The 27,312-nt window shown below is 50.2% G+C and overlaps 1 protein-coding gene across 4 annotated transcripts in view; it reads right to left on the minus strand.

Moving 5' to 3' along the window:
* Positions 1-198: 198 nt before the first annotated feature.
* The window catches only part of LOC131505461 (serine/threonine-protein kinase MARK2-like), a 51,223-nt gene continuing 24,109 nt past the window's right edge, over positions 199-27,312 (minus strand). For 2 of the 4 annotated variants that reach the window (XM_058719246.1, XM_058719088.1), the window contains exon 2: positions 199-1,322. In XM_058719246.1, coding sequence (XP_058575229.1) covers positions 216-1,220 — 1,005 coding nt within the window. In that variant the 5' untranslated portion in view covers positions 1,221-1,322 and the 3' untranslated portion in view covers positions 199-215. Of the gene's footprint in view, positions 1,323-1,358; positions 1,425-27,312 lie in introns of those variants that run through there. The other 2 variants (XM_058719170.1, XM_058719333.1) reach the window with 2 other exon arrangements.

The following is a 27,312-nucleotide window of genomic DNA, read 5'->3' on the forward strand; positions in this document are numbered from 1 at the left end:
CAGGTCGCCATCTCACAGTTTTGTGAGCTGGAGCCCCGCGTCGGGCTCCGAGCTGACAGCACAGAGTAGACTTGGGATTCTCTCTCTGTCCCTCCCCCACTCGCACTGTCCCTTCTCTTTCAAAACAAACATTTAAGTTCCTTTAAAGTTAAAAAAAAAAATAAAATAAAGGCACGGACACGTGGCTCTCATGGCTCTCATTTATTTACATTTTTTTAGGGTTGTATTTTGTTATTTTTTTTAAATACATTTTTTAATTTATTGAGAGGTTTGAGAACCTGATTTTTTGGCTCTAGGGACATCCTCCCTGGCTGCCTGTATTCACTGCTGGTGTCGGAGTTTGTGGTTGGCAAGTTGCATCTGGGCCCGCTAATCGTGGTCCCTATGCTGGTCCCTTCGGAGGTCAGACTACTCCGCTCTGAGGACAGGCCTGTGCTGGAACAGGTTGCGAGGGAGCTCCAGCAGCGGACTGTGGTTGGTGTGTTGATCGTGGGCTGGATAGTTGTCAACGTGTACCACATGTTTTCACTCTCCAGGGACATGAAAACCAGAGCACTGTGCTCCCTGTTTTCGATATTTCGTTCCGCGTCCCAGAAGACTTCCCCCTCAAACGGCTCCAACCCGGTGGCCAAGCAGTACCAAACCACCCCCAGGTTCCAAGCGCTTGCAGAAGGGGTGTCCTCCCTTTGCTGCAGGAAGAGTCGCGGGGCAGAATAAGGGGGGCTGTCCCAGAAAGTGTGGAGTTTGTAGCCAGCAAACTGGATGCTCAGTCCAACCCCCGTGCGTTTTACCTTCAGCTTCTTGCCAAAAAGCAGTGTCTCCAGCTTCAGATACCCGCCTATCATACCTTGTTGGTGGCAATACTCCACCACCGATAACAGCCGGCAGAATGTGTCTGGAACCTCCTCCGTCACTTGGCCATGGTGCGTAAAATCGTCACGCAGGTTGTCTCTGCTTACGTATTCTGAAAGGAGAACCAACGTTTCCTTGGTGTTGATCACCTCAAGTGACTTGACAACACTTGGGTGACTTGAGGTCTTCATATTCTGGGCTTCACGACAAAGTCCCTGGAGGCCAGCGGGGTCCTTCTGGGTTTTCTTGATGAACGTCACATCAGACTGCTTCCTGGGGGGGACGCTGCCCTCACTGGTGATCTCGGGGATCTCGTAAATACAGAAGTCCTCCTCACCAGCGGTAATGGCCTTACGCCCCTGAAGCATGGTGACCTACTAACTATACTAACGCTAAATAATGCTAATTACACGGACTATGCTAACCAACAATAACAACCTACAAAATTTGCCAATACTAACAATACTATGCTTATGAACTATACTAACAACGTGAACTATACTAACGATATGAACTATACTAACAATATGAACTATACTAACTGTACTAAAACGCTAACACACACAAAAAAAAAAAACAAATGAAAAACACACACGCGCGCGCACACACACACACACACACACACACAAAGAAAATGAAGCGAGGAAACGAAGAAAAGTTGAGAAAAAGAAAAACTAAAAAAGGAGAAAAAAAAGAAAGAAGTAAAAACAGAAAAAGGCAAAAAAAAGTTGGGAGAGAAAAGGAGTAGAGAAAAAAGAAAAATTAAAATAAAAAAATAAACAAAATGAAAAAAAGAGAATCGAAATCAAACTAGCTAGGGTCAAAGGCCGACAGGTCACCAAGGCTTCCTGGGCTGTAAAGACCAAACACCCAGCCGAGCCAGGGTCTTATATAGACAGGTCTTGCCATGACTTCACCATGGGGCTTTGTGAGGGCACAGCAAGAAATGGGCCAATTATGCAATCATGGCTGGGGATGTCTGAGACCACAGTGGTTTCCTCACTTTTTACTCCTAAAACCCCTTTACTCAATAAAAAAAAAAAAAAAAGACCCCCAATGGGCTTTTTGTTTGTTTGTGTGGGCTTTTCAAGATTGATATTTACTTTGTTAGAAATCAAAATCTATAAGATGGTTCAGTGGCCTTTTCACTTCAAGTTTAGAAAACTGTAATTTTGGCTTGTATAGACCTCGTAATGTCTACACTTAAAATACTCAGTTCCTGGTCTCAAAATGGTGCTACAACGTATAAGGAAACGTTGTGTTGTGTAAAACACGATAAGGCTCATTATTAACATCTATAAAGCTCAGAGGAACATTGCTTTTCATCATATTTTCACTGATAAGGTTGTGAGGAGATTTCTCATCAGAAACCTTGGAGGCTAGAAGGCATGGGTTGATGTGTTGAAAGCATTGAAGGAAAAAAGCTGTCAACCAAGATTCCTACATTTGGGAAAACTGTCCTTCAAAAATGAGGAAGAAATGAAAACATTCCCAGATCAACCAAAGCTGAAAGCCTTGCCCTGATGACTAGACCGGCCCTGCAGTGAAGGGGGTCCTTCAGGTTGAAATGAAAGGGCACTGAACAAGTAACTCGAAGCCTTCTGAAGAAATAATCTCCGGTAAAAGTAAGCAGACAGACAATTATGAACGCTAGTATTGTTATGACTTTGGTCTGTAGCTCTACTTTTGGTTCTCTATGTTAAGAGACTGATATATTTAAAAACCTAATTATTCATCTATGCTTTTGGACACAAGATGCATAAAGATGTAATTTTGTGACATTAACAACTGAAAGAAGGTGGGGTCAGGGCTGTAAAGTAGCTGAGTTTTCATGTGTTATTGAGGTTAAGCTGGTATAAATTGACATTACAATGTTGTAACTTTAGGATGTTAAAAGCAATCCCACGGTAACCACACACAACCACACACAACACACACACACACACACACACGCCACAGAACATACACAAAAGGAAATGAGAAGGGAATTAAAATGTTTCACTACAAAAAAAATCAACTAAATGCAAAAGAAGATAGTCATGCAGAAAATTTGAGACCGAAAGCAATTAAGGCATATAGAAAACAAAGAGCAAACCACAGAAGGAATTCCTTCCTTATCAGTGATGACTTTAAATGTAAGCAGATTAAACAGATTAGTGAAATGGATAAAAACATAGGATCCAACTATGTGTTACCTACAAGGGACTCAGATCCAAAGACACAAAAAAGTTGAACATGAAAGGAAGGAAAAAGATAATCCATGCAAATAGTAACCAAAAGAAAGGGTGGAGTGGCTGTAATAATACCAGACAAAACAGACGTTAAATCAGAAAATGTTACAAGAGACAAAGAAGGACATTTTATATGAATTAAGAGGTTCAGTACAGCAAGAAGAAAAAATGATAAACATTTACACACATAATGAGAGGCCATTATCGACAGAACTGAAGGGAAAAATAGTTCTATAATAATCATTGGAGCCTTCAATATCCCACTGTCGATAATGGACAGAACAACCAGACAGAAGGTAAGTAAGGACACAGAGGATTTGAAGAACACGATAGCCCAGCCAGATCTAACAGACGGGCACGGGACCCCACCCAACAATAACGGCACGAGGGACCTTCTCTGAGACAGACTTTGCATTAGGTCACGAGTTAAGTCTCAGTAGATTTTACAAGATAGCTATCATACAAAGTATCTTTTCCAACCACAAGAAGATGAAGTCAGAAATCGGTAACAGAAGGAAGAGTGGAAAATTTAAAAAGCTGTGAAAACTGAAAACACACTCTCAAAGAACCAATGTGTCCAAGAAGAAATCACAGTGGAATGCGAAAATACGTAGAGGTGAAGGGAAACGAAACACGACGCGTCAAAACTCCTGGAAAACAACAAAGCAGTGGTGAGGGGGAAATTTATAGCTGTAAACGCTCACAGTAAACATCAAGACAGATCTTAAATCAACACCATAGACGTGCAACTTAAGAAACTAGAAAAAGCCAAAGGTAGCAAAGGGAAGGAAATAATAAAGATTAGAGCAGAGATACATGAAACAGAGGGTCTTTCTACTCCTTACAGATGTAGAAAGGGTTAGAGTGCTATCAACAAGTGTATTCCAGCTCATTGGAGAATCCAGATACAATGGACAAATCTCTAGACCTAGGAAACCTACCAAGACTAAATCACAAAGAAAGAGAAAATCGGAAGAGATTCGTACATAACTAGGGAGGAGATTGAGGCTGTAATCGAAGACCACCTGACAAAAAAAAGCCCCGGATCTGACAGCCTCACTGGTGAGTTCTACCAAACATTGGAAGAATTGACACCAATCTTCTCAAACTCTTCCAAAAACTTCAGGAGAAAGAACACTTCCTAACTAATTCTATCAGGCCGGCATTGCTTTGATGCACCCTAAATATCTCTGGGCCACCTTCCAGACAGTCACCAGAGGAGTTTTCTAAAATATCCAGCCACATGAGTTATTTTCTCAACGACAAAAGAGACCTTTCTCTTGTCTGTGGAAAGAGAGGACCAGTAGTGTCTCCAGAATCAGGCTGAACATCTATGGACCTCTTCTGAGAGCCTCCGTCCACAACGGATGGGCCACACCGCAGACTGGACACAGCTGAAGCGGGGCAGGGGGTGGGGTGGGGAGGGGAAAATTCACGGAGGTAACCTGGGCTTCAATTGGTCTGTCAGCTGCTTTGACTGCTTTGGGCATCTGTGAATACAACAAGCCATGTCCTCGTTGGACGCTGGGAAAGGACAATCTATCTGCACATCCAGCCCTATGGGCTGGAGTCTCCCAAACGAGGTCATCGTTTGTTTTTGGCAACTCTGCTCCACCACAATATTCATCAGACTCCTGAGAAAGACAACCGATGAAGGGATCCATAAATGGTAAGACCATCTTGCACTTAGCTGTGTTTTGGAAAAGGGAGATATTAGGCAACTGGGCCTTTAAGGTTTTGCTTGCACCCTGTTTGTGGAATGGTACGTGTGTTTATGTATGTTGTAAATGTGAGATAGTTTCTCTATCTCCGGGTGGTAGTTGTGAAAATTAATTTGTAAAAGTGCTCTACTTAGCTGGTTTGAAGGCAAGTGCTTGTAAGAACTGGGTGTTCTAGGGGTGCCTGGGTGGCTCGGTCGGTTAAGCGTCTGACTTCAGCTCAGGTCATGATCTTGTGGTCTGTGGGTTCATGCCCCACGTAGGGCTCTGTGCTGAGCGTTCAGAGCCTGGAGCCTGCTTGAGATTCTGTGTCTCCCTCTCTCTCTAATCCTCCCCCATTCACGCTCTGTCTCTCTCTGTCTGTCTCTCTCTCTCTCTCAAAAGTAAATAAACATTAAAACAATGAAAAGAAAACAAAGAACTGGGCGTTCTAAAACTCAGAAAGATAGAAACTAACCCCAGGTGTCTTTCAAGTTCAAGTGATCTTGGATAATATTTGGTATGAAAGCTAATGTAACGTTGTTCGTTTAGTTCAAATGGACATAAGTCTTTAGAATTGCCAACAATAAATATGATAGTTTCACTCTGCTTGTGTTTATTGTAAGTCAGACCAGCTGTTGGCGTTGTGACTGTCACAAAATGTGATGGAAAAGAAAAAGACGTTAGAGCCCTGTCCAATGGCTTCTGAAGCCTTATGGGCAAGCGAAGGACAGAAAGACAGATGTAAATAATTTTAATAAATGTAATTAATGCTACTTGAAAAAATAAGGGAAAAAATTCTGTATTTAATGAAAGTGAGACTGGTTATTCAAAGAGGGAAAACTTGGGGTACCTGGGTGGCTCAGTCTGTTGAGCATCCCACTCCTGACCTCTGCGTAAGTCATAATCCCAGAGTTGTGGGATTGAGCCCCGTGTCAGGCTCCAAGTGGAGCCTGCTTGAGATTCTCTCTCTGAGTGTCTCTCTGTGTCTCTCTCTCCCCCCCTCCCCCACTTGTGCTCTCTCTCTCTCAAACAAAATTTAAAAAAAAATAAAGAGGGGAAAACGTAGGACAAAATCTGAAGGAATGCGAAAGGGAAAATTGCAGAAGGTTTGCGAGAAGGGAATCTTTCGAAAGAAATGCTGTGCATGGTCGGGACCGAGATTCTGGAGTTTCGCATGTAAGAAACAAGTTTATGAGGGCAGCGATCGACCCCTGGGGAAGAGAAGGGGGAGGCAGAGAACGATGTCAGGCAGAAGTTGAGCAGTGACACTTCAACGGAAGCCTTAGCCGACTCTCTGAGCAGTCTCGAAAGTTGGACTGCCCTTCGGAAGCATCCAAACTTAGGAGAAAGGGGCTGGCTCTTCGTTAGCGTCTTTGGACGTGACCACCTGGGCAGCGGGCAATGCCCTTGGCAAGGCCGCTGTGTACAGTCACGGTGATCCCTGATGATGTCTGAGCGTCGAAGGCTGTAGGCAGCATTGCTATGGCTGGGAGACCTTGGTTCCTGCCAGAGATTCTGGTCAGCACATCCCAACACCCGTCACAAGAACTCAGACCAATGCAGTGCCCTGGATGTCCTTGTCCAAATAAGTATGTATCAACGTGGGAGGTGACACGGAGGAAGAGAAGAAGGGACTGCATATCTTTTTAAAAATTCATCTTGTTGCAACGAATGAGTTTTAGTATCCAAAGTACTGCGGTATAAGACTGGAATTTGGGTTTTCTCGCTGTTAATGTGACAGAGGCTTCTTAGATGATGGGTCAAAATTATCAACAGAGGTTTTTCTTTACCTTTAATCTGCCTAGAAAAACAAAGTTTCTATGTCTTGTCTTTGTTAGGTCTTTGCTTACTTAAGGAAGTTGAATCTGCTCCGTGTTAAGAGAGCTAAGGTTTGCTCACAGCTCCATTTACCTTGCTGTCTGCATTTACCTTGAGAATCTCTTCTTGCCATCCTGGCTATATAAGTATCCCGTTTTGTAACGATCTGTAATCCTATTTAGGCACGTGTTTTGAAACCTTCTGGTATTTCCCCAACTTCCAAAAACCCAGCTTGTGAATGGAAGTCTTTTTGACGAATTAGGCTTATTCCCTGGTGTGTCAAAGGACATGGGAGGCATCATCAAATAAGCGATGAGGAACCTTCTTAGGCTTTGTTGTATGGGTGATTGCTCTAAGTGTCCTAGAGATTTTATAAGATTCCTAAGGTTTTGATATGTCCTGGTATAGCGTCATCGCTTGTAATACGAACTACTGAAGTATCGTGTGTCACAGAATCTCCTTGCCAGCTGCACTGCATTGACAAATACAGCTCTCTGATCCCTTCAGGATCATAAAGCTAAGCTTAGTAAGAATTCCCAGAACTAATGGGGAAACTGCTTTCAAACAGACACTTGTGTAAACATTGCTGGTCCTCTAATGTTTGCTCTTCTAAATTTAAGTCTGCCTATGACATTTGGTAGACGTTTGGTAAATAAGTTCCTCATAAACAGATAGGAAACATTTATCCCTTTCTCCCTACCTGGTACCACCAGAATTCAAAACTCTCAGGGAGTATTCTTGTATTTTCACGGCAGTGTATTTATTTGCAGAAGTTCGATACGAATCCGTTCTCCTTGCAACAGGACGCCACTGGAAACATTGGTCATGTTGCCAAGGCTTTGACTGGAGTGTCATAGTTGAGGGAGATATGCCTAGACTCAGCTACAATCAGAGAGCTTTAAGGAACTAATTAAGGTTGACTTTGCCGAGCCAATGAAGCCCCTTGGAAAACTTGCCTCGTACCTTGCTTACAAAGTTTCCAGCAGCCCTACCAGGTGAATAAGGAAGGTTGTCACTTCCTGGCAGGTGCAGGAACCTCAGGGTATTTGGGGGATCTCGAGAAGAGAGGGAGCCACCCACATCTATAGGTATGGCAGGCAAAGGCTGGTGGCCAGTATTTGGCTTGGCTTCTTGAGCCTGACAAGGCTGTTAAAAGTTCAATCTGACATTCCTTACGAAAAGTTCCAGCGAAGCAGATTGAAAAAACCAAACACTTATGTGACCAATCACCGTTGTGATGGCGCTTGTGTAAACAGGCCCAGCTTCAACTGGACAATTTTACAAACAAATGTGTCCTAATTTGGCGATCTTTGGTGGAGATGAGGGTGGTTTCAGAGAGAGAGAGATTGTTCCAGTAACACACCTGTGAAAATGTAAGATCATAGTTCCGATGAACCGTCTTTGAGAGTTCGTTGGTTGTCTATACACCTGGGCTGGGTCCTGAATTCTTCCGGTTTCCTTGAATGTCTGACCCTGACTCTCCAAACTAAGGTTTCCAGTTTTCTCCCACTGTGTTGACTGGAAGCACTGAGAATGAAAACTGCTTTTCCCTGAAGCCCCGCAAACCGAAGCCAGACCACCCGAGGTACACGTGACAGAAAAGTGGCCCGGTGATCTAAGGGCCACTCAGAAAGATCACCAGAGACACACGGATAGCTGAACAAGCTGATCGCAGCCTTCCCGACTGGACAAGCTGCCATCGGATCATCCAGACGTGGACGTGTTCACGGATGGGGACAGTTTCACGGGTCAAAGACAAGGAAGAGCTGGGTGCAGTGGTGACCCATCAGCTATCGTCTGCTGCGGAAGATGCCACAAAGTGGACTGACTGCCCAAGGGAACCATGCTGGCAGCCCGTCAAAGACTCCAAGACCCTCTGGAAGAGCTTTAGTGCCAAAGATAGACTTAACTACATATCAACCCCAACGTCCCTTGGAGGACCAAAGAGGAGTTAAGTAAGGAGTGGGGGTTTGGACACCGTGCTGGCATTGATACTGGCTGGAAATAGAATGAATCCTTACCCTAGAGCATCTGATGAAAGAAATAATTAGCCACATTCCTCGAAGCACCCGTTATGGGAAAGATGCCACTCTCCAGTGGATCCAGAAGTATACTGTGGGCTCCGATTTCAGCGAAATGCTACAAAAGGCAACGCTTGTCCTAAAAACAATCCTAAGACTGGGTGCCCACAAGTTCTCAAGGGTATACAACTGAGAGGCCCCAAACCTGGGGAAGACCGGCAGGCAGCCTTTCCCGGAATGCAAAGAACAACGGGAAATTCTCGTGGTTTGCTTGTATCTGCAGACACCTTTATCAACGGGGTTGAGGTTCCTCCCTGCTGTTCAGAGAAGGCCTCAGGAGTTGTCAAAATGCTTTTAAGCGAGACCATTTCTAGGTTTGGACTGCCGCTAATAATTCAGAGTGACAATGGAGTGACAACCACAGCGTCCAAGGCCTTGGGCATTCAGTGGAAATCACACGCTTCCTGGAGACACCGAGAGAGTGGAAAAAGGGAAAAAAATGAACTTTGGCAAAGCTCTGCCAAGAAACCCACTTCACTTGGGAACAACCCGTGCCATCTGCCCTGCTTTGGGAAAGAGTGGTCCCTAGAAGAGGGCTTGGTTTAAGCCCCTGTGGAATGTTATATGGAAGACTTTCTATGTCCTTTTCGTGACCTAGGAGTTGCTGGCGGGGCTGCCACCAGCGATTTGGATACTATCAGGTACATCCAGTGCCTGAGTTTGCTTCCGGCAGGCTGATGTACCTCTCAGATGTGTCTTCACGCTGCCTGAATCCCTTAGTGACATCCAAAGGTGTCACTAAAGATGTCAGTAAAGACCTGAAGAGCGGGAGCCCAGAGGACCAGCTCCAGCCTCACTGGACAGGTCAGACCCTGCGAGGTGCTGTTGACCCCCCACTCCTCCTAAACTACAGGGAATTGAGCCGTGGATTCACACTTGAATGACAAGAATCCACAGGTTCCCTACACCCTGTCAGCAGGGAGGAGGTCGAAAGGGACCCGGCTCAGACCAGTGAGCCTCTGCCGGACCTGAACCTCCGACTCGGGGTAACTGGTCCAAGGGAATCAAGCCATGAGTACAACATACTACCTGTTGTTCTCTAGTACCCCTAAAACCCTAGACACAACATGGTCCAGGAACTATTGACCAAAGTACAAAAATCCCGGTAATGCAGAACATTCCTTTCCACCCCAAAGTTTCCACTTGTCTAACCCCAGTCTTCACCCCACCTCAGCAGGAAGTAACGGCCGCGGCCGGGTCGTGGTCCCAATACCCACAAGAATGAGGACGGATCAAAAGACCCTGGGGACTGAAAAGGGTAACCAAAGGGTTAGCAGCCGCAACTTTGTACCCTGACCTTTTTCCTTTGACACTAAGTACCCCTGACTCTCCTCCTCTAGGGAGGTGGATGTGAGGCTCGCCCTCCTGCCTCTGGAATAAACTCTTGCTTTGCTTTATACTCCATGTCTCAGTGATGGTCTTTATGCACATCAGGCAGATGAACTTGGGTTCACTACACACGGCAGGCACTCAGTAAAGACCGCTGAACCCACGTGGACTCTGACGCTTGGAGAGTTAAGTGTCTGGTCCGTGGTGACACAGGGTAGGACGAGGAGAAGGCTTTGATTTCAGAACTGTAGTGCCTCTACTCCCATCCACAGTGCTAAGAAGTTTCTGTTCTCCTCCCAAGACCACCTGTTCAGCCCTCGGCACAGCACCTCCGTGGCCCCAGCCCCTGTCCCTGCTTTGGAGCCAGCTCCCCATTCTGACCTGGAGGTGACAGACAGCTCAGCCCTATTTACCCAGCTCCACCAACATCCCAGCCTCATCTGCCAACCTTGGCAATTTTCATACCACCTCGCACACAAAATAAATTGCACGCTCCCATTTTGGGTTTGGGGGGAGAAAAGGCCCAGTCAGTTAATTACAAAGGCTGCCTCGCCTTGGCACGGAGTGGTGGGAGATGTTCACAGGAAAACGGATTAATTTGGACTCATTGCTTTCCCTTCCACGTCCTCGTGCCAATTAAGACAACACTTGTAATCAAGCCCACCTTCTTCAGATGCAGCCCCCACACTCCCCAAACAAGCAGTCCTCAGGTTTCACTGGCTGGCTGCTCAGGGTCCCGAGAAGCTTGCTGGGACCTTTGGAAAATGCCAGTCAGGGTTTTAGGATTCTTCTGCCAGGGGTGGGGTGTGGGGGGACCTTCAGGAACTGCTTGGTTCGGTGTTTCTGAGCTCACACTGGTGAGCTGGGCACAGCCAAATACTGGACGCTGGCCTGCTTGGACAGAGGCTGGGTGTCCAGGTTGCCTGCTGGAATCATGCGGGAAGGGGGCAAAATTCAGAGTCTCGGGCCCCGCCCCCCGACCCTACCGAGTCAGACACGTCAAGGACAGGGCCTGGAAATCTGTACCTTCCACAGGCACCAAGGACAGGACCTGGAAAGGCTTTGGGTGGGAAGTCTCAGATCTGCATTTGAAAGCCGTGTTATCTAGGGAAGCTGTTCAGCATTTCTCTACCCCAGTCTCCCAGAGCTCAAACACTGGGGTGCACCATAACCCTCTTGAACGGGTGGGGTTGGTTGTACAGGTGCGGTGAGGCCCCGACCCATGGCGGACACTCATTACGTGGTACTGATTCCTATCAGTGAACATGACTGAGTTCATTTCAAGGGGTTGATGAGAAGCAAAAGTGATGCTTTGGTGCTGCGGAAAGTCCTTGTGCCTTAACTAGGGCATCAGCACTGGCCCCGGGCCCTCCACGCAGCTAATCATTCCTTCAGACTCCAAACTCTGCATCACTCTTCTTGTCCCACCTCCCCCCACCACCCCCACCCCGAACCCCCTGAAACCAGTAAATCATTATCATTAGAAGGTTCAAAGTTGGGAGCCTCCACAGGCTCCTTCGGAATGGAGTGAAAACCAGATACACACCCCCCGGCAACAAGGGAGCCAAGTCCTAGGTCTGCAACATGGTCAAAACCGAGTCGTTTCATTTGTGGAAAATGAATACATCTGACTTTGCACCTGTCTCGCCCGGGGGAAAAGTAGCGCGCGCGCCATCGCAAACGGGCGTCTCCCGGCAAAACCCGTTCCCTGCTGCTCGGGGAGGCTCAGACTGCCAGAAAGGCTGTGGCCTTCAAAACCTGTTTCATGTGGTTTGTCCATTTTTGGGGTGTTTCAGCTGTCCCATTCTGTTGGAAGCCTGGGTTTGAACATCAAATGGGTTTTGTTTCTCCAGCAAATTTCAGGGAACGCCAGGGGATCCTGGAACTGGATCCCACATTACAAGCAGATGCTCCCTTCACACCTGAATCTCCTCCCCATGACCCCAGAAAGTGTGGGTCACCCCTCTGCTCTCTGAATACAAAAACGGGGAGGGGGTTGGAGCTCTTTTGAGAGATAAGAAAATGACACGTGTTTCTCTTGATGTCAACATTGCCGTGGCCAATGAACTTGCAGTGCAGGGGTAACACTAGGAGTGTCTAACCAGATGGGCCCTTTAGCACCTGTTGTGACCAGAGGGCTGTGGCAATGGAGGAAAGGCTGGAGGAGCCGTCCTAGCTGGCCAGCAGCCTTGCAACGGCCTCCCACTCTGTCCAGGCTGTTGCAAGCATGGATTCAGAACATGTACCCAGATGATGGAGCTGGAATTTGCGGGAAGCTAACTTCCTGTCAGTGTGAAATGTCTCAGGCAGTGATGAGCCCCCATCCCCGGAAAGGTGCAAGCAGGAGCTGATCCTCTAGCAGGGATGTAACAGGAGATGCTCAACTACACGGTGCGCTCTGCCTCTTCCATGTGGTACAGATCTCACGACCACGTGCTGGGAGTGAGAAGCCCACTTCGTGGACTCACAGACCCTTCTCCCTTCTGGGAGTGCATTTCCACAGAAATGCCGTGCTCAGACCTGCGGCACCTCCCTGCATTGTCCCCGTGGTCCTGGGTGGCTACCACCCACGCCAGGCCTGGCACACACTGCCTCAGTGAGGGGACCGGGCCATGCCTCACTCAGTCCGTTACATAACTGGCCGCTTCTGAAAAGGCGCTGTACCGAGTCACAAGGGTTAGCAAACTAGTTCAAGGTAATTTATGACTCTGGGATGCTCGGATTTCTAAATTCAACAGACCTCTACAAACTGCAAAAGCTTCAAGCTCTCTCCCCAAGGGAGACTGCCCGGCCCAGCCCGGGGCAATGGTGCTGACGCCAGGTTGGCAGGACGAGCTGGCACACTAGCAGGCCTGGCTGGCTTAACTCACTATGAGCCCCAGGGAGGCACTCCTGGAGGCCTCCTGAAGACGGCTCCCCTCCCCCCCCGCCCCCGCACCGCTGCCATTCTTCCCTCCCTTGTCTCTGGTATGCATGAGAAGCTGATGAAGATTTTTCTCGTGTGCTGTGATGGCACCGAAACCACAGCGCATTCGGGGTTGCTACATCCTAGTTGGCTTGTTTCTCTTTTTTAATGCTAATAATATTGATTTTGGGTACAGTGGATCTCAGGCAAGGGAAACTACAGTAAACGAAAGCTGACTCTAGTCAAACGTGGCTAATGTTTCTTTTTTCCTCGGGGGTGGCAGGCAGGTTCAGGGACAAAGCTCTTCTGCACTCCGTGAGGGGTCCCATGGCAGACCCATCCCAGAGTCCTGGACCAGTCACCAGGAGGGAGAGCTAGGGCCTGGTTGGGGTCCAAAGGGACCATGCAGTCTCATGGTAAAGAGTGTGGAGTCTGGAACCAGACCGCCTGGGATCAAATCGCAGCTCACTCCATCACTGACCTGCTGAGTGACCCCAGGCAAGCCTCATAAGGGCTCTGAGCCTCAGCTTCCACATCTATAAGATGAGTGTAAAAACAGTGTCTCCTCACAGGGTGGTGAGGACCCCACGGAATGCTCAGGCCGGGCCCTGGCACATCACAAATGCTGCAGAAGTGAGTTGTCATCCACATCATCAGAGGCCATGACTCTGCATCACTCAGACCAAGGGTGGAGCCTTCCCAGCAAGGATTCGACTCTGTTCCAGGTTTGAGGGTGCTGGGGTACTGCTCCCAGGGCTCTCCCTCCCCTTACTGGGCAAGGAGCCGGTGGGGAGTGAGAGGCAGGAGTTAAAGCTCAGCTGCTTCATCATCAAAAGGACAGCAGGAGGGATGAGGCAGGAGTGAGAAGCAGAGGTGGCAGGAGGTTTTCAGGCCCCCAGGAACAATGTGCCCAAATGGCTTTCACACCAGCTCAGGGGAGCCCATGAGACGGAAATGGAAAGGCAGGCTGTCATGTCTGATCTCTCCACCCCAGGGTCCTGGGTCCCAACCCACCAGCCCTACTGTGCACAGCCAGACACCAAGAGGAAGGAACACAGAACCCGCCTTCAGAGAATCGGAGACAGACTCCACGTTGGGGTCACCCAACACGGTCGTTGTGTGGCCATTACAAACTCAACCTTCCTCTGTGCTCCTGTTTCCTCATCCTCACAAAAACATCCATGGATGGGGCGCCTGGGTCCGTCGGTTAAGCGTCTGACTCTTGCCGTCAGCCCAGGTCACCATCTCACAGTCAGGGGACCGAGCCCCACATCGGGCTCTGCGCCGACAGCATGGAGCCTGCTTAGGATTTTCTCTGTCCTTGCCCCTTCCCCACTCTCTCTCTCCTTCTCAAAAAACGATAAAGAAAGAAACATAGAAAAAAAAATCCATAGATGGCTGCACAGGGCCTCCTGGGGCACCTGCACGTACCAGGGATCGCAATGGTAAAAAGAGGGAGAGGGGAGAACACGCGGACAGCAGGCATGAATGACTGCAGGTGTGCTACAAATGATCAGAGATCTGAAGAGCTCAATACTTAGGAGTTTTAAAAAGGCTTCTTGACATGTGACTGGAGAAAGGCCGCCCAGTTAGTAAACGGTGCTGGGACATCGTAACCAATTCCAGACACATTAAAAATCTATATTTGAAAGAGAGAAGTTGAAGAGGGGGATATTTTGGGGGAATATCTTTCCAAACTTGGGGTTGGGAACAATTTCTTTAACAAGGTGTTAAAAGCTCGGTAAGCATAAAAAAAAATCGATAGGTTTGACTGCAGTAAAGTGTAAATTTCCTTTCACCAAATGACGGGTGAAAAGACAAATCACTAAAAGCAGAAGACCTCTGGCATATGTACAACTAGCAAAGGATCAGTATCCAGAATACATAAAGAAGTCCTACAAATCCACAGGAAGAAGAGAGGCAATGAGCAAAAAGACCACAGCAGGCATGTCGTAGAGGAGGAAACGGAGTGCACAGATGAACACGGGAAAAGCTGCCCGATGTCACGAGGATGCAGGGAAGTGCAAGGTAAGGTCCCCGTGAGAGATCTCACATCCATCAGGCTCACAGTGAGGAAGACATGTGACATCTGACAGCACCGAGGGTCTGAGAGGATGTAGATCAGCTGGCACCCACGGTTGATGAGCGTGAAACCTGGTCTGGCCACACTGAAAACCACTTTGGCCTTTTCTTGTTAGGTTGACCAGTCCCATAGCTTAGAACCCTGCAAATCCACTCCCAGGAGTCACACAAGGCACACCCAAGAAGAGTTCGTCGCAGCACTGTTAGCAAGAGGAGGGGGAGAAAGGAAATGACCCAGATACTCATTGACAGAGCAGTGCAAAAAGAAATTGTAGCACAGTCACACAATTTCTTTCCACACTGGTGACAGCAAACTCCAGCTACACAGCAGCACAGCTCAAGCGTAGAGACAGGGAAATGTTGAGTACAAAAATGCAAATTTTAGAGATCCACATACAGAGAGCAAGTTTTTAGAGCTTGAGAACAAAGAAGCAATCTAATGTTTAGGCTTATTCAGTCAGCCTGTGAGCAAGAGAATGGCAAACAAACAAACACCAAATTGCAGAGAGGGGTGACCTCCAGGCAAGGAGAAGATGGAAGTGACTGGGAATGTTCTAGTTCTGGAGTTGAGCTGCGGGCCCACGGATGTTCATTGTCCCACCATCCTTCATAATGCACGAAACACACCAAGTATTAAAACAGAACAGAGGCAAAGGAGAAAAGCAAGAAGAGAAACATGGTGTGGGTCCAGACACATCCAGTATGATTTCTTGTCACACACATAGTTGACTGTTTTCACGTGGTGTCACAGGGGATACCAAGAGTTCCGTCGAGAGGCCAGAGCGGGAAGTGAAAGGACAGGCAATTGGACGAGGGCATTCTTCCCTCTGGGCCTCAGTTTCTCCATATGCAAAATAAGGGGGTGTACCAGGAGTGGCAAATGGCTGGCGTGCATAACCCAGGTCTCCCCTTCCTCACCCGCTGCGGACACTACTCATGGATTGCAGCACTGTTTCACATGGAACACAGACACGCAGCGTTGGGCTCCGCAGCTGGGCCCTGCAGGCTGTCAGGGGTGCCAGTCTGAGAGGGCACACTAAGTGATACCTACGTGCTGATCTGGAGAGAGTCCCTCCAGCTGTGGCCTGGAAGGTTCTGAAGCCTCACCAGCAGGCACTAGCTAGTCTGAGAGGCAGGGGCCCTAGGGAGGAGCCGACTGGCTTTGGAACTGACCCTAGCTGGATCCTGGCAGTGTGCAGCCTCAGCTTCTACACTGCCCACGCCTGTGGCCTCCGGTCCGCCGCGGTGGGGGGGGGGGGGGCCCTGCCCCCACATCATCTGACCAGAGCCCGTGCTCCCATCCGTCGGGTGGGCAGGCTCATGTCTATGCTCTGCGGGTGAGCTCTGCTGGACCTGAAAACGGCAAGACGGGCAGAGGGCCGGGCAGGAGCTCAGCATCACCCTCGAGCCCAGAGAGTCGTGGAAGCGGCCCCGTTGTGCCAGATTCAACCAGCTCTCTGAGGCAGGAGGATGGCATTCCTTTCACCACCGCCTAGGCCTGCCTGGGCCTGCAGGCCTTTGCTCCTGTGCTCCCCTCCATACCTGCCCCCCCTGCCCCCGCCTGTCCCCTCTTCCTCCCCTTATGGTCCCAGCTCACAAGACTCCTCCTTGCTTGTGCTATTCCATCTACCTCCCACCCCCACCCCCCCAGTGAGCGTTGACGTCCCTTCCTCTAGACAACCACCACACAGAGGTCAGCTTTTCCGAGGAGAGCTTGTGTGCTGGGTCTGGTCCAGTTTCTGTGGGTGTCTGTCCCCTCCAGTATGGAGAGCCCAGCAGGGTCCACCTCACAACCCGCATGAAAATAATACCATCAAACAGCCACAATTCCTTGGAATCAATGGGCTTCTCCGAGAACTGTCCACCTACTGCCTAAGCCGCACAGCCAGTGAGGTTGGCAGTCGGGGATTGGTACCTCCCTCCCTATTCCAACAGTGAGAAACTCAAGGGCCACAGAGGGGGGTGACTTCTCCAGCATCACTGCCCACCCTCCAACCTTCTGGGAGGCTAAGAAGCTTTTCTGTCATGTCCCATTAGGGCCCTCAAACCCCAGGAAACACCTCATTTCCCCAGAGCAGGGGCCTGCTGAGTGACCACAGCCCCTAATCATGGAGAATCTGGTTTCATCCGTGTCCCTGCGGATTCTTGTAATAACAAGATCATGTGGAGAGACATCATACCCAGGGACGTGATGCTTCGGCGATTCGTGTCTCTTTCATTTTGTTCACCTGATACACGTTTTAAATGACTACTGGGCTGTGGACACAGGAAGCCTTGATTCACTAGAAAGAACCGTGGTGGGTTTTCTTAGAAGACAAAGTCAGGCATTTAAGGCATCCAGACGTGTCTAATGAGCAGAGTGGAGACAAAGATGTCTCTCCCGCTGCTGTGTCCGGGAACACAGCTGCCCACACACGCCCACCACACCCTCGGATCAGAGCCTGTCACTGATATCCACGGTGTGAAAGGGCTTGGAACCCACTGTCATCTTTATCACCATCCCTCGACCCCAAGAAGCAAACACCATGAGCTTGCAAAGGCACTCCAACAGGAATGCTCACTTGTGTTCCCAAGAATACACACAGACGCCAGATATTTACTTTTGGTTCCCACTTCTCCTGGGTTCATCCTCTTTCAAGTCCTGGAAACTCAGGGCACCACTTCTTGCCCTACAATCCCTCCATCAGATCCCCCCAACGCCCACTCTCCCAGGAAGCTCCCCCCACCTGGACACCTCCAAATCCTCCTCAAAGCCATCTCTGACTCCCCCTCTTCCTTGCCTTCTTGCTGGCCTCTTTACACTAATTTCCTGCTAGAACGATCATAATGGGTTCAAATGCTGCTGCTTGCACACCTATCTCCCCCATCACCGGGCAGGTTGTGGGAGCAGGGCGCAGGGCTGATGTACCCCCGTTACCTCCAGCCCCTCAGCATGGGCCCGGCACATTGGTGGGGGGTGGAGTAGGGCCTCAAAGAAGCATGATCTAAATCCCTGGGCTCTGTTTTCCTCAAACTTAGAGTGTAGTGAAAGAGCTCTAATGACAAAGAAGGTAAATTCTAGGTATTCTGAACAGAGACCAGGCAATCCTTTCCTGAGTATTTCACAGTGAAGCCAAGACCTCGTTGGTGAGTAACTGTCAACTGCCCAACAATGGGAGTGAAGAACTTTCCCAGGAGAGAAAGAGTCACAGACAAATGTTGTAAGGAGGGAGGGAGCAACTTGAGTAAGGACCAAAAGGCCAGTGGTGCCTCAGCAAAGCAATGGGGCGATGGGCAATAGTTATGGATTATGCGTATCGGCTAGGTTAGGATGGGTTATGCTGCATAACACACAATTCTCTATATCTCAGTGGCCTACAATAAAGTTTCTTTATGTCTCAGACTATATGCACATGTGGCTCTCCTTCGTCTCCTCTCCCCTCTGGACTCAGGTTGACAGAGCAGTCTGTCTCTATGTGGAATATTGCCATTGTCGTGGAAAAAGGAAAAGAAAAGTGGTAAAGTACTCACTGGTTCTTAACGCGTGTGCTCACATCTGTTTTCACTGTTCAGCAGCCCCTCTGCCATGCCTGAGGATAACATGGGCCGTGCTGTATAATCCTCCAACCGAGCAGGGCACTTCGATACAGGGCACCGAATATGGGGGAGTGGTAATCCAGTTCCACACCGTGCTTATGATTTTGACGTCTTTCCTAGGATCAGTGAAATCTGTTGAATAAACTGTTCATTTCTAAAAATCCCTCTGGCTGTAGTGAGAGACACAGACTGGAAATGGGCAAGGGTGGGATTCGGGAGAAAATTCAGGAGGCTGCCTCAGTTTCCCCAGGCAATAAAAAAAAAAGAAAAGTCCTTTACACTAGGGTCATGGCAGTGGAAATGGAGAGAAGCCAAGAGATTTAAAAGATGGAAGGGTCTAGTGATGTACAAAGAAGAGCAGAGGTGAGTGAATGTGTGACCCCAGAATGGCAAAAAGGTACAGCAGGCTTGGCTTCTCATGTCTTAAACAGTTGCTGGCTCCCATCTTTGGGGAGGACCAGCTACTCTATTCTCTACTTGTCCATGGGCTCTCTATGTTCTCCTAAGAAATCTCCCTTCTTGCTTGAAAAAAAAAAAAAAAGGCTGAGCTAAATCAAGATGGGAAGACATGGATGTGGTGAGCAGCCGAGTGAGCTGACAAATGAGTGACACAATGACCAGGGGAATTAATTCATGTCTCCAAGTGTTCAAAGAGTGAAGAGAAACTAGACCCAAGCGGAAGAAAAAGAAAGTCCTCCCACTGGGCATGCCTCAAAAGGATCCCTCGCCTCCCTACTGACACATCAGGCATCTTTCTTCTCCCACGGGGCTATGACCAATTTCGGCTATAACAGAGAAAGGGGAGTGGGTGAGAGAAGAAGAAGGGAGGGACAGGGAGGCAGAGGAAGGATGGGCTCCATGGACATATAGCAACCTCTATAGAATCCTCTCGTCTCTTCCATGTGGCCTCCCTCCCTATGCTTTCTTTTCAGAGTTCCAGACTTGACTTTCAGTGGTGGGAGGCCTTGGGATTCACAAACACCTCAAAAGAGAATTTCTGTAGCAGCACCATTAGGCCACCTTACAGGAATTTAGAGCCTTGGGGTCCACAGAGGCACAGAGAAAGCCGCGGGGTCTCCTCTGCCCTGGGTGTTCTCAATAGCCAAGAAGAGGAAGGTTCAGACACAGAACTGTATGGTTGTGGACTCAGTTCAGGGCACCCACGGGGACAGCAAACAAGATGCTCCCTGTGGCAGCAGAGGGAGTGTTGTGGTCACTGTCCATGGTGCTTACAGGCTGACTCAGCTGGAGAGGCTTGTTCTAAGACCCAGCCACACAGGATGTCAGAGCTGAGAGGGCTCCAGGATTTCAACTTTCCTAGTGCCTCATTTTGCAGATAAGAAAGCACAAGTCCAGAGAGGGGAAAGACTTCCCTCGGGGCCACACAGTGGGTGGCACCGAGGGACTGGAAGCTAGCCTCTAGATGCTTGCTCAGACAAAACTCATTTCCTTGGAAGGCTCCTGGGATTTGCCCCCAGACACCCAGAATAATTAGACCCTGAAAACTTACGGGAGCACATAGTAGGTACTCAGTGGACACTGGTTGACTGAATAAACGATTATACCGGGGCGCAAAAAAACAAATCTTGAAGCTGGGCGTGGGCCCTGGATCCTGAATTCAAACAGGAAGTCGTGTTCCTTTTTGGTATGGGTGAAATGGTACAGAAGAAAGCAGTGGGGGAAGGGAAGAAGTGCTGCCACGAAGACAGTGGGGTGGCGGGAAGAGGATAAGAGCAGTTGCAACCCAGGATATTAAGCACAGAGGAGGGCAGCAACTGGACACTAACCTCTGTTCTCTCAGGTTCACTCCCACCCTGGAAATCAAGTTGAACGGCTCAGGAGTTTTTCCTTAGGGAGGGTGGTCACACGACCTCAATCTGGCCATCCTCCCTGGCCACAGTGATTGGCTCAGCACTGGGTACGTGCCAGTCAGGTCCCAGTGGGTCCAGACCTTAGGGCTGGAATCATAGGGAATGAGGGGTTCTTTTTCTGTTGGGAGGCTGAAGGTGACTGTTGGGGGCCATCTTGCTTTCCTAACAGAAAAGCCCAGCTGAGAATGACACCAGCACAGAGGAAAGTAAGCAAGGCCAAGAGGTCGGGAAAGATGATTGCTACCGATGTCATCAAGCACCCAGGTACGGCCTTGCCTAAAACTGTCTGCCCTTAGCCTTCTTAGGTACATAAATCATTCTCTCCTGCCTCGTTTGATTGCTTGTTTAGGCCTCTTTGGTTTTTCTGTCACTCAGTGGCTATCAAAAAACAACAACAATAACAACAACAACAACAACAACAACAACTCCAATTGCTCCTTGAAGTTGTCTAAATGGAACATCCTGGAATTGTGACAGTATGGATTTAGGCTAGGTTCAAGGGGGACTTTGAGATAACAGTGCAAAACTGCACAGTCGAACCTGGAGAGCCAAATGGATTCAAACCGTATCTGTTGGCGGCCTGCTATAGGCTGGGCCAGTCACATTACCCAAATTAATCTTCATAGGACCGACCCTGTTAAGGTAGCAACTGATGACCCCATTTTAGAGGACGTGGCGGAGGCTCAGAGAAAGGAGGTGACAGGGCTATAGCTCGGAAGTGTGGAGCCCAGATTGCACACCCGGATTCTGCTGTGTGCAGCCTGAGAAGCCTCATGGTACGGCCTGTCCATGTGTCAGGGCACCCGGCCCCACACCTGGCATTCTGTGGGTTCCTGAGACTTGGTAACTGTCATGTGCCTGTTACAAGACTCAAAAAAGCAATGTGCACTGAAGGCAGGCAGGAACCTTCTTTCCCCAGCACTAACACAACTTCCCAGTTCCCCGAGGACTAGAATCCCTCTCTTTCCCTTGCTTTCCTTGGCAGAGTCCTGCTCATGTGACCACAGGGCAGTCCCCCATTCACAGCCGGCATTGGGAGCTGCTACAAGGGAGGCCAAGAGCCTTCACCTCTCGAACACCATGCCTGGGGACATCACTTTCCTTGGAGCCTTGGGGAACCTGACGCCCGACTTGCACACCTGAGGTCTTTTCCAGAACATGCCAAGAGTCTCACTCGGTTTGGAATGGGATGTATCCATCACTGCACTTTCCATGTCTCACTCGTGCACTCCTTTCTGTGCACGGTGGCCTCCCGTGCCTGCCACAGGAGAGGCCAAGATGACAAGAAATCAACAGCTTAGCACTTGAAGGGACACACTAGGCAAGAGCTGACAGCTGGAAAGCTCTATTTAGAAAAGACCTCACGTGGGGCGCCTGGGTGGCTCAGTCGGTTAAGCGTCCGACTTCGGCTCAGGTCACGATCTCGAGGTCCACGGGTTCGAGCCCCGCGTCGGGCTCTGGGCTGATGGCTCAGAGCCTGGAGCCTGCTTCCTATTCTGTGTTTCCCTCTCTCTCTGCCCCTCCCCCGTTCATGCTGTGTCTCTCTCTGTCTGAAAAATAAATAAACGTTAAAAAATAATTAAAAAAAAAAAAAAGACCTCATGCTTTACACTGAAGAGGCTGTCGAAGCCCTCGGGGTCCGGAAGCAGTGCTTGGGCCAAAGTGAACTGGAAGGCTTCATGATGGCTTGAGGCTCTGGCCATGATGGGGGAGGAGAGGATGTGGTGAGGTCCCTGGGGTGACCTGAAGGCCCACTGCATGCAGGCTCAGGTTGGCCAGAGAGGAAAAGGCAGAGGCTTGTCCCAGAGGTGTTCACAGACCAAACATGAATGGGCCAACCAGACAGACAGAGCACCGTAGCTCATGGGTGTAGAGTACAGGGACAGGGGCAGAGATCCAAGTCTCCTGGGGAACTAGTTAAGAACAGAGAAATTTTAACCGACACTAGAAGGCTGTATCAGTTGGATGTGTTTGGCTGAAGTGACAGAAAACCCTACCAAGAGTGGCTTAAACTCTGAAGGCATCTAACATTGAATGTTTAATGACGATGTGAGAGATAGGAGGTCCAGAGGTGGTCTGGTGGCTCACAATGTCATCAGTGACCCAGGTGCCACCTGCCTCTCCGTTCTACTGTTAACAGAATATTGGTGTCACTGGTTCACGGTTGCCATGTGGCTGCCTCCACTCCGGCCATCACATCTGCATAGTTAGCACTCAAGTCGGAAGCAAGGGGGCACCTTCTTGAACCCTGCCCACCTCTACTCAGGAAGGAGAATCTCTCACAGAAGCCCCCAAAGACTTCCTCTAATACCTCATTGGCCAGAACTGGGTCCCGAGCCCCTTCCCCAGCCAGTCACCAGCTGCAGGAAAAGTGGTTGCCGTGACTGGCTTGGACCAACCCTGATTCCTCCAAGTGGAGCATCCACAGGAAGAAGGCAGGGCGGGCTGGACAAAGGCTACTATGTGAGCATCTGACACCATCCAGCTCTAAGGGACAAGTGGATAAGGGAGCCGAGGGCTCAAAGCACAGGGAATGGAGAGCCGAAGGAATGGCACAGAGGTGCAGAGGTGTGGGGACAGTTTGGGTGCTCGGGATTACTGCTGGTTCGTTACCGTGGGAACACAGCACAGGTGGGAAAGGTGGGCAGGCCCTCATTTTCCAGTTTAGGCCTGGAGTGGGGCAGGCCTTAGGCTATGGGGAGCTCCTAGGAGACGCTGAGCATGAGAGTGAGTGCGGGAGCAGAGCGGAAATCGCAGTTTTGTACGGGCACTTTAGGAACGGAGTAGAGCCATTCTGTGACAGCCAATAATGTCGCTAATAAACTCTGGTGGCCTCTATTCAAACGGATGATTATAATTGACAAGAGAGAGCAAACATGACCTTAACTCATACATTTGGTAGTGGCAGCTACCTGTTTCTGGATATTAGAACACACACCCTCAGCCTGGTCCTTTAGACAGCTACTGTGTCACATCCGCGACCCTGTGGCCCCCACCGGTCCTACCTGCCCTCAGCCTGGCTTCCAGCCGGAGGCTCCAGGGGCCCTGAAATGACTCTGTGCCCAGTGTTGTCATGTACACAGGATGCCCCCAGCTCGAGGGTGGGGCTGACTGTGTCCCACTCTCCAGAAAAGACAGCAGAGGCTGGAAGTGAGTGGGGGTTTGCTGTGAGGTGTGGGGTAGGGTGTGACCCCAGAGCCTCTGCCTTTCCCCGTCCACCATGCTATGTATGACTTCAGGACTTCAGGAAGTTTGCTTATTGGCTAAACAAACCCAAGGGGGGCTCAGAACTCCTGCTCACTCCAGCGCTCCACCAGGGGGGTGCAGAGGATGGGAAGGGAGAGGACATGGGGAGGGGAGGGAGGAGGGCTCTGCTCTGTGCCATGCTCACCCATGCAGAGGGGCACACATGTGACCCCATAAACGTGTCATCCATCCGTTATGCCCTGGGGCCCTCCGAGCCGAGTGTGAAGAATGCCCTGCTCTTGCAGGGACCACACGGTCCGGGGGTGCCCAGGTGGGCAGGTGCACCGCGGGGGAGGCCCTCACAGTCCAGCCCGTGTCTGAGAGGGCAGCAGCCCTAATGAAGGCCCTCTGTTCCAGGAAATCACATCCTGGGATGGACAGGTGTCTGGGTTGCCAGGTCAGCCAATTCTGGCCTTAAAGGGCAAGCTGGTATCATCCAGGGGGCTGATTTTTTTTTTTTTAATTAAATGGCACATTGAGAACCCACTAGTCAAGCCCCAATCCTGCTCTCTTGTAGCCCTCAGCCTCAGCTTTGATTTCTTCTGGGGCCACAGCTTCTGGGCTTCAAGTTGAGTCCCATTATGCACATCAATTTTGATCCCTTCCTGCATTGACTTTAGTGTTAAGAGGCCACCCCAATAAACTCCCCCTCGCACACAGGCCAGCAGGCCTCTTTTCATGCAGTTCTGTAAAACGTTGAGCTGAGGGTTTAGAATCATAAGGCTGGGAGGGGCCTGTCTGACCAAGCAGGGCGGGTGGGTGGGCACCAAGGATTCACCCAGAAAACCTCAGCCAGCAAAGTGTCAGGCCGCCAGGAGAGCTGCCGCCAGGGATTGAGTGGGTTTAGAGGAAATCGATTAAGTGGATTCGTCCAGCTGCCTCCGGGACGGCAGGCCCCAGAGGGGGGCTGTATGTGTGAAAGATGGAGTGTCCCAGCCGCCTGGACCCGCCCCTTCTCCAAACCAGGTGGCGAGACACGGCTTTGAAATAGGAACACTGGCATTCAAAGCTGGCTCCATCACTTAGTCATCAAAAGCAAAACGAGCCTCAGTTTTCTTCTCTGTAAACTGGGACTCTTGAAAGACCTCCCTCTTAGGGTGGGGTGGGGGGGGATTAAGCGAGGTAACACCGGGTTAGCTCGGAAGCTGGTTGGGGCTGAGTGTGCTCCCAGACACGCTATCATTATTGTCATGATCCCTGTCTTCCAGGGAGGGTCGGAATGCTTTCTCCATAAACCATTTTACTCTGCCTTTGTGTCTGCCACAACTCCTCAGCTCTGCTGTTCTGGTGCAAAACAAACCTTAGCCATAGGTAGTCTGCACTCTCCAGCTCTGCTTTCTGGGTGATGGGGGTTCAGGCACCTGGGACCCGCCATGTGTCACAGTCGCATTTTAAGCAGTGGGCAGGGCTGTTTTCCCAACAAGTTGCACTTGGCCTTGGATCGCTAACCCTGTTCTAGGAGGCTGGCTGGGCATGAGTCCCCTGGAGTCCCCTAAAGTCCCCGGGCAGAGGCTCATGTGCCCTGGAATCCATACCTCCCGGCCCCCAAGCAGTGGGGCAATTAGTAAATCGTGCCCCTGGGGGCCTTGCAGCTAAGACCCGAGTGAGTGGCGCTCTGTCCCTTATTCAAACTACCAGGAAACCCAGTCGTGGGAGACGGGGGATTTGCCCAGGTCACACAAACTCAGTTCAGACTTCCTGGGGCACTGTGATCTGCTCTTCATCACTGTCAGTGACAAGGGAAAGGCCTCAGGTGGGAGGGGTGTGTGGGCAGGAGGACCTGTTGGGTCACGCTAGCCCCGCCTGTCAAGGAGCAGCTCTGGGTGACACATGGCCCACGTGTGTCACCTTTCAGCTCATAAGAGAAGGTCCCTTTGGAAGCACTGGCTTCTGTCCTTCGATGGAGAGCCGACTGCGTGCCAAGCACAGCAACCCTACGAGTCAGGTTGGGAAAGCCGGGCACAGAGAGGTCAGGGCCGTTTCCAGGTCACACAGCAGGTAGGGGCAGAGCTGGGGTCTGATGCAGACCTGATGCCCAGGCCCACACTCTCTACTTCCCCAGGAGCCATCATGACACATGCCAGTGTCCCTCGGAGAGGTACCAGCTATCAGCCCTGGGAGCCATCCCTGCCCAACAACCAGGCAGTCATAAAAGGGAGGAAGGACAGGGACGTCTCCTGGGTGCCAGGCTGGGTTTGAATCCTGGCTCTGTCTCCGGGTGAGTCGCCAAGTCCTCCTGTCCCCATGGTGCTGAAATCAGCAACTACTTTTTAAAAAAATTTTTCTAATTAACGTTTTTTTATTTAGTTTTGAGAGAGAGAGAGAGAGAGAGAGAGAGAGAGAGAGAGACAGAGCGTGAGCGAGGGAAGGGCCAGAGAGAGAGGGAGACACGGAATCCGAAGCCAGCTCCAGGCAGTGAGGCGGCTCTGCGAGTGAGGCGGAGACCTAGCGGCCTGCAGGCCACCGCACCCTGCCCAGGAGGCTGATTTTGGGGTGGTGGTGGTGGTGAAGGGGTGCCCCTGCATTTCCACAAGGAGGCCACCAGGTGGGGGCACAGGGGCTGCGCATATCCTGAATCTGGACCCTGTCTCGGGGCTCCTCGCCCTCAGCCCATCTCTAGTCAAGCGACTTTAACCAAGGGCCAGGAACTAGGCCGCAGGGGCCAAATCCAGACTTTGAAAGAATTAATTTTCACATTCAACATTGGGAGAGTTCAGATGGAAACCCAGGTGTGGCGATTTTAGTGGTGGCTGTGTGATCTGACATGAGAAGGTCTGGCTGGGGAGGAGCCAACAGGGAGGGAGAGCGTGCAAGTTGTTTTTGCATCTTGCATCCATGAAATACAGCCAGATCAACTCCAAACCATCCTGCACACCTAGAAAACTGATTTGAGTATTAACACAACAACATGCACAACCTGAACCACAGAACTCAGCAGGTACACGACACGGAGAGGCGAACTGGGGGAGAGAGAAGCCGCGGAGGGCAGGGAGCTGTTTTTGCATGTAGAGAGAGGATGGAGACGTGGGTGGGGGGGTGAGGTACGGGAAAAGCACTCCCCCCCCCAAAAGCATTTGGAGAGAAAGTGAAAAAGTGGAAACAGCCACAGTGACTGAACTAAAAAGGGAGAAAGGAGAAAGGAGAGGGCTTAAATTCCATTAAGATGCTATAAACAGGTGGAACACAGAGCCTGGAAGTCCGCAGCTCAATACCTGGCAGTGCTCTGGTGGGAAGGGCAAATCCCCAGGAGGAGAGTGAAGTCCAGAGGGTCTTCGAGCCACAGGGGAGAGGCGGTTCCCCTGCTGGGAGGACATCTGGTAGAGGCGGTGCGGCCCCCACAGAGGCAAAGAGGTACCATCAGACCCTGGAGAACAACCATATTCGCCGGTGCTGGAACAAGGTTGTCAAGGGTGAAGCCTGGTGCCAGAATTGTGTCGTGATTTTGCATAATCCCTGAAATGCTGCCGCTATATGATTGCGTGAACTTTTTCTGGGGCGGGCTGGCACCCGGTCGCAGTCTCTGCGCATCAGCAGCAGCACGGTCCTGTGAACGTTCCTGGGTGCGGTTGGCACCTGGCCATTGCTCAGTGAGACTCTCCTGAGGAAAGTCTCAGCGGGTCA

The sequence above is a fragment of the Neofelis nebulosa genome, chromosome 1, assembly GCF_028018385.1.
Source record: "Neofelis nebulosa isolate mNeoNeb1 chromosome 1, mNeoNeb1.pri, whole genome shotgun sequence".
Lineage (NCBI taxonomy): Eukaryota > Metazoa > Chordata > Mammalia > Carnivora > Felidae > Neofelis > Neofelis nebulosa.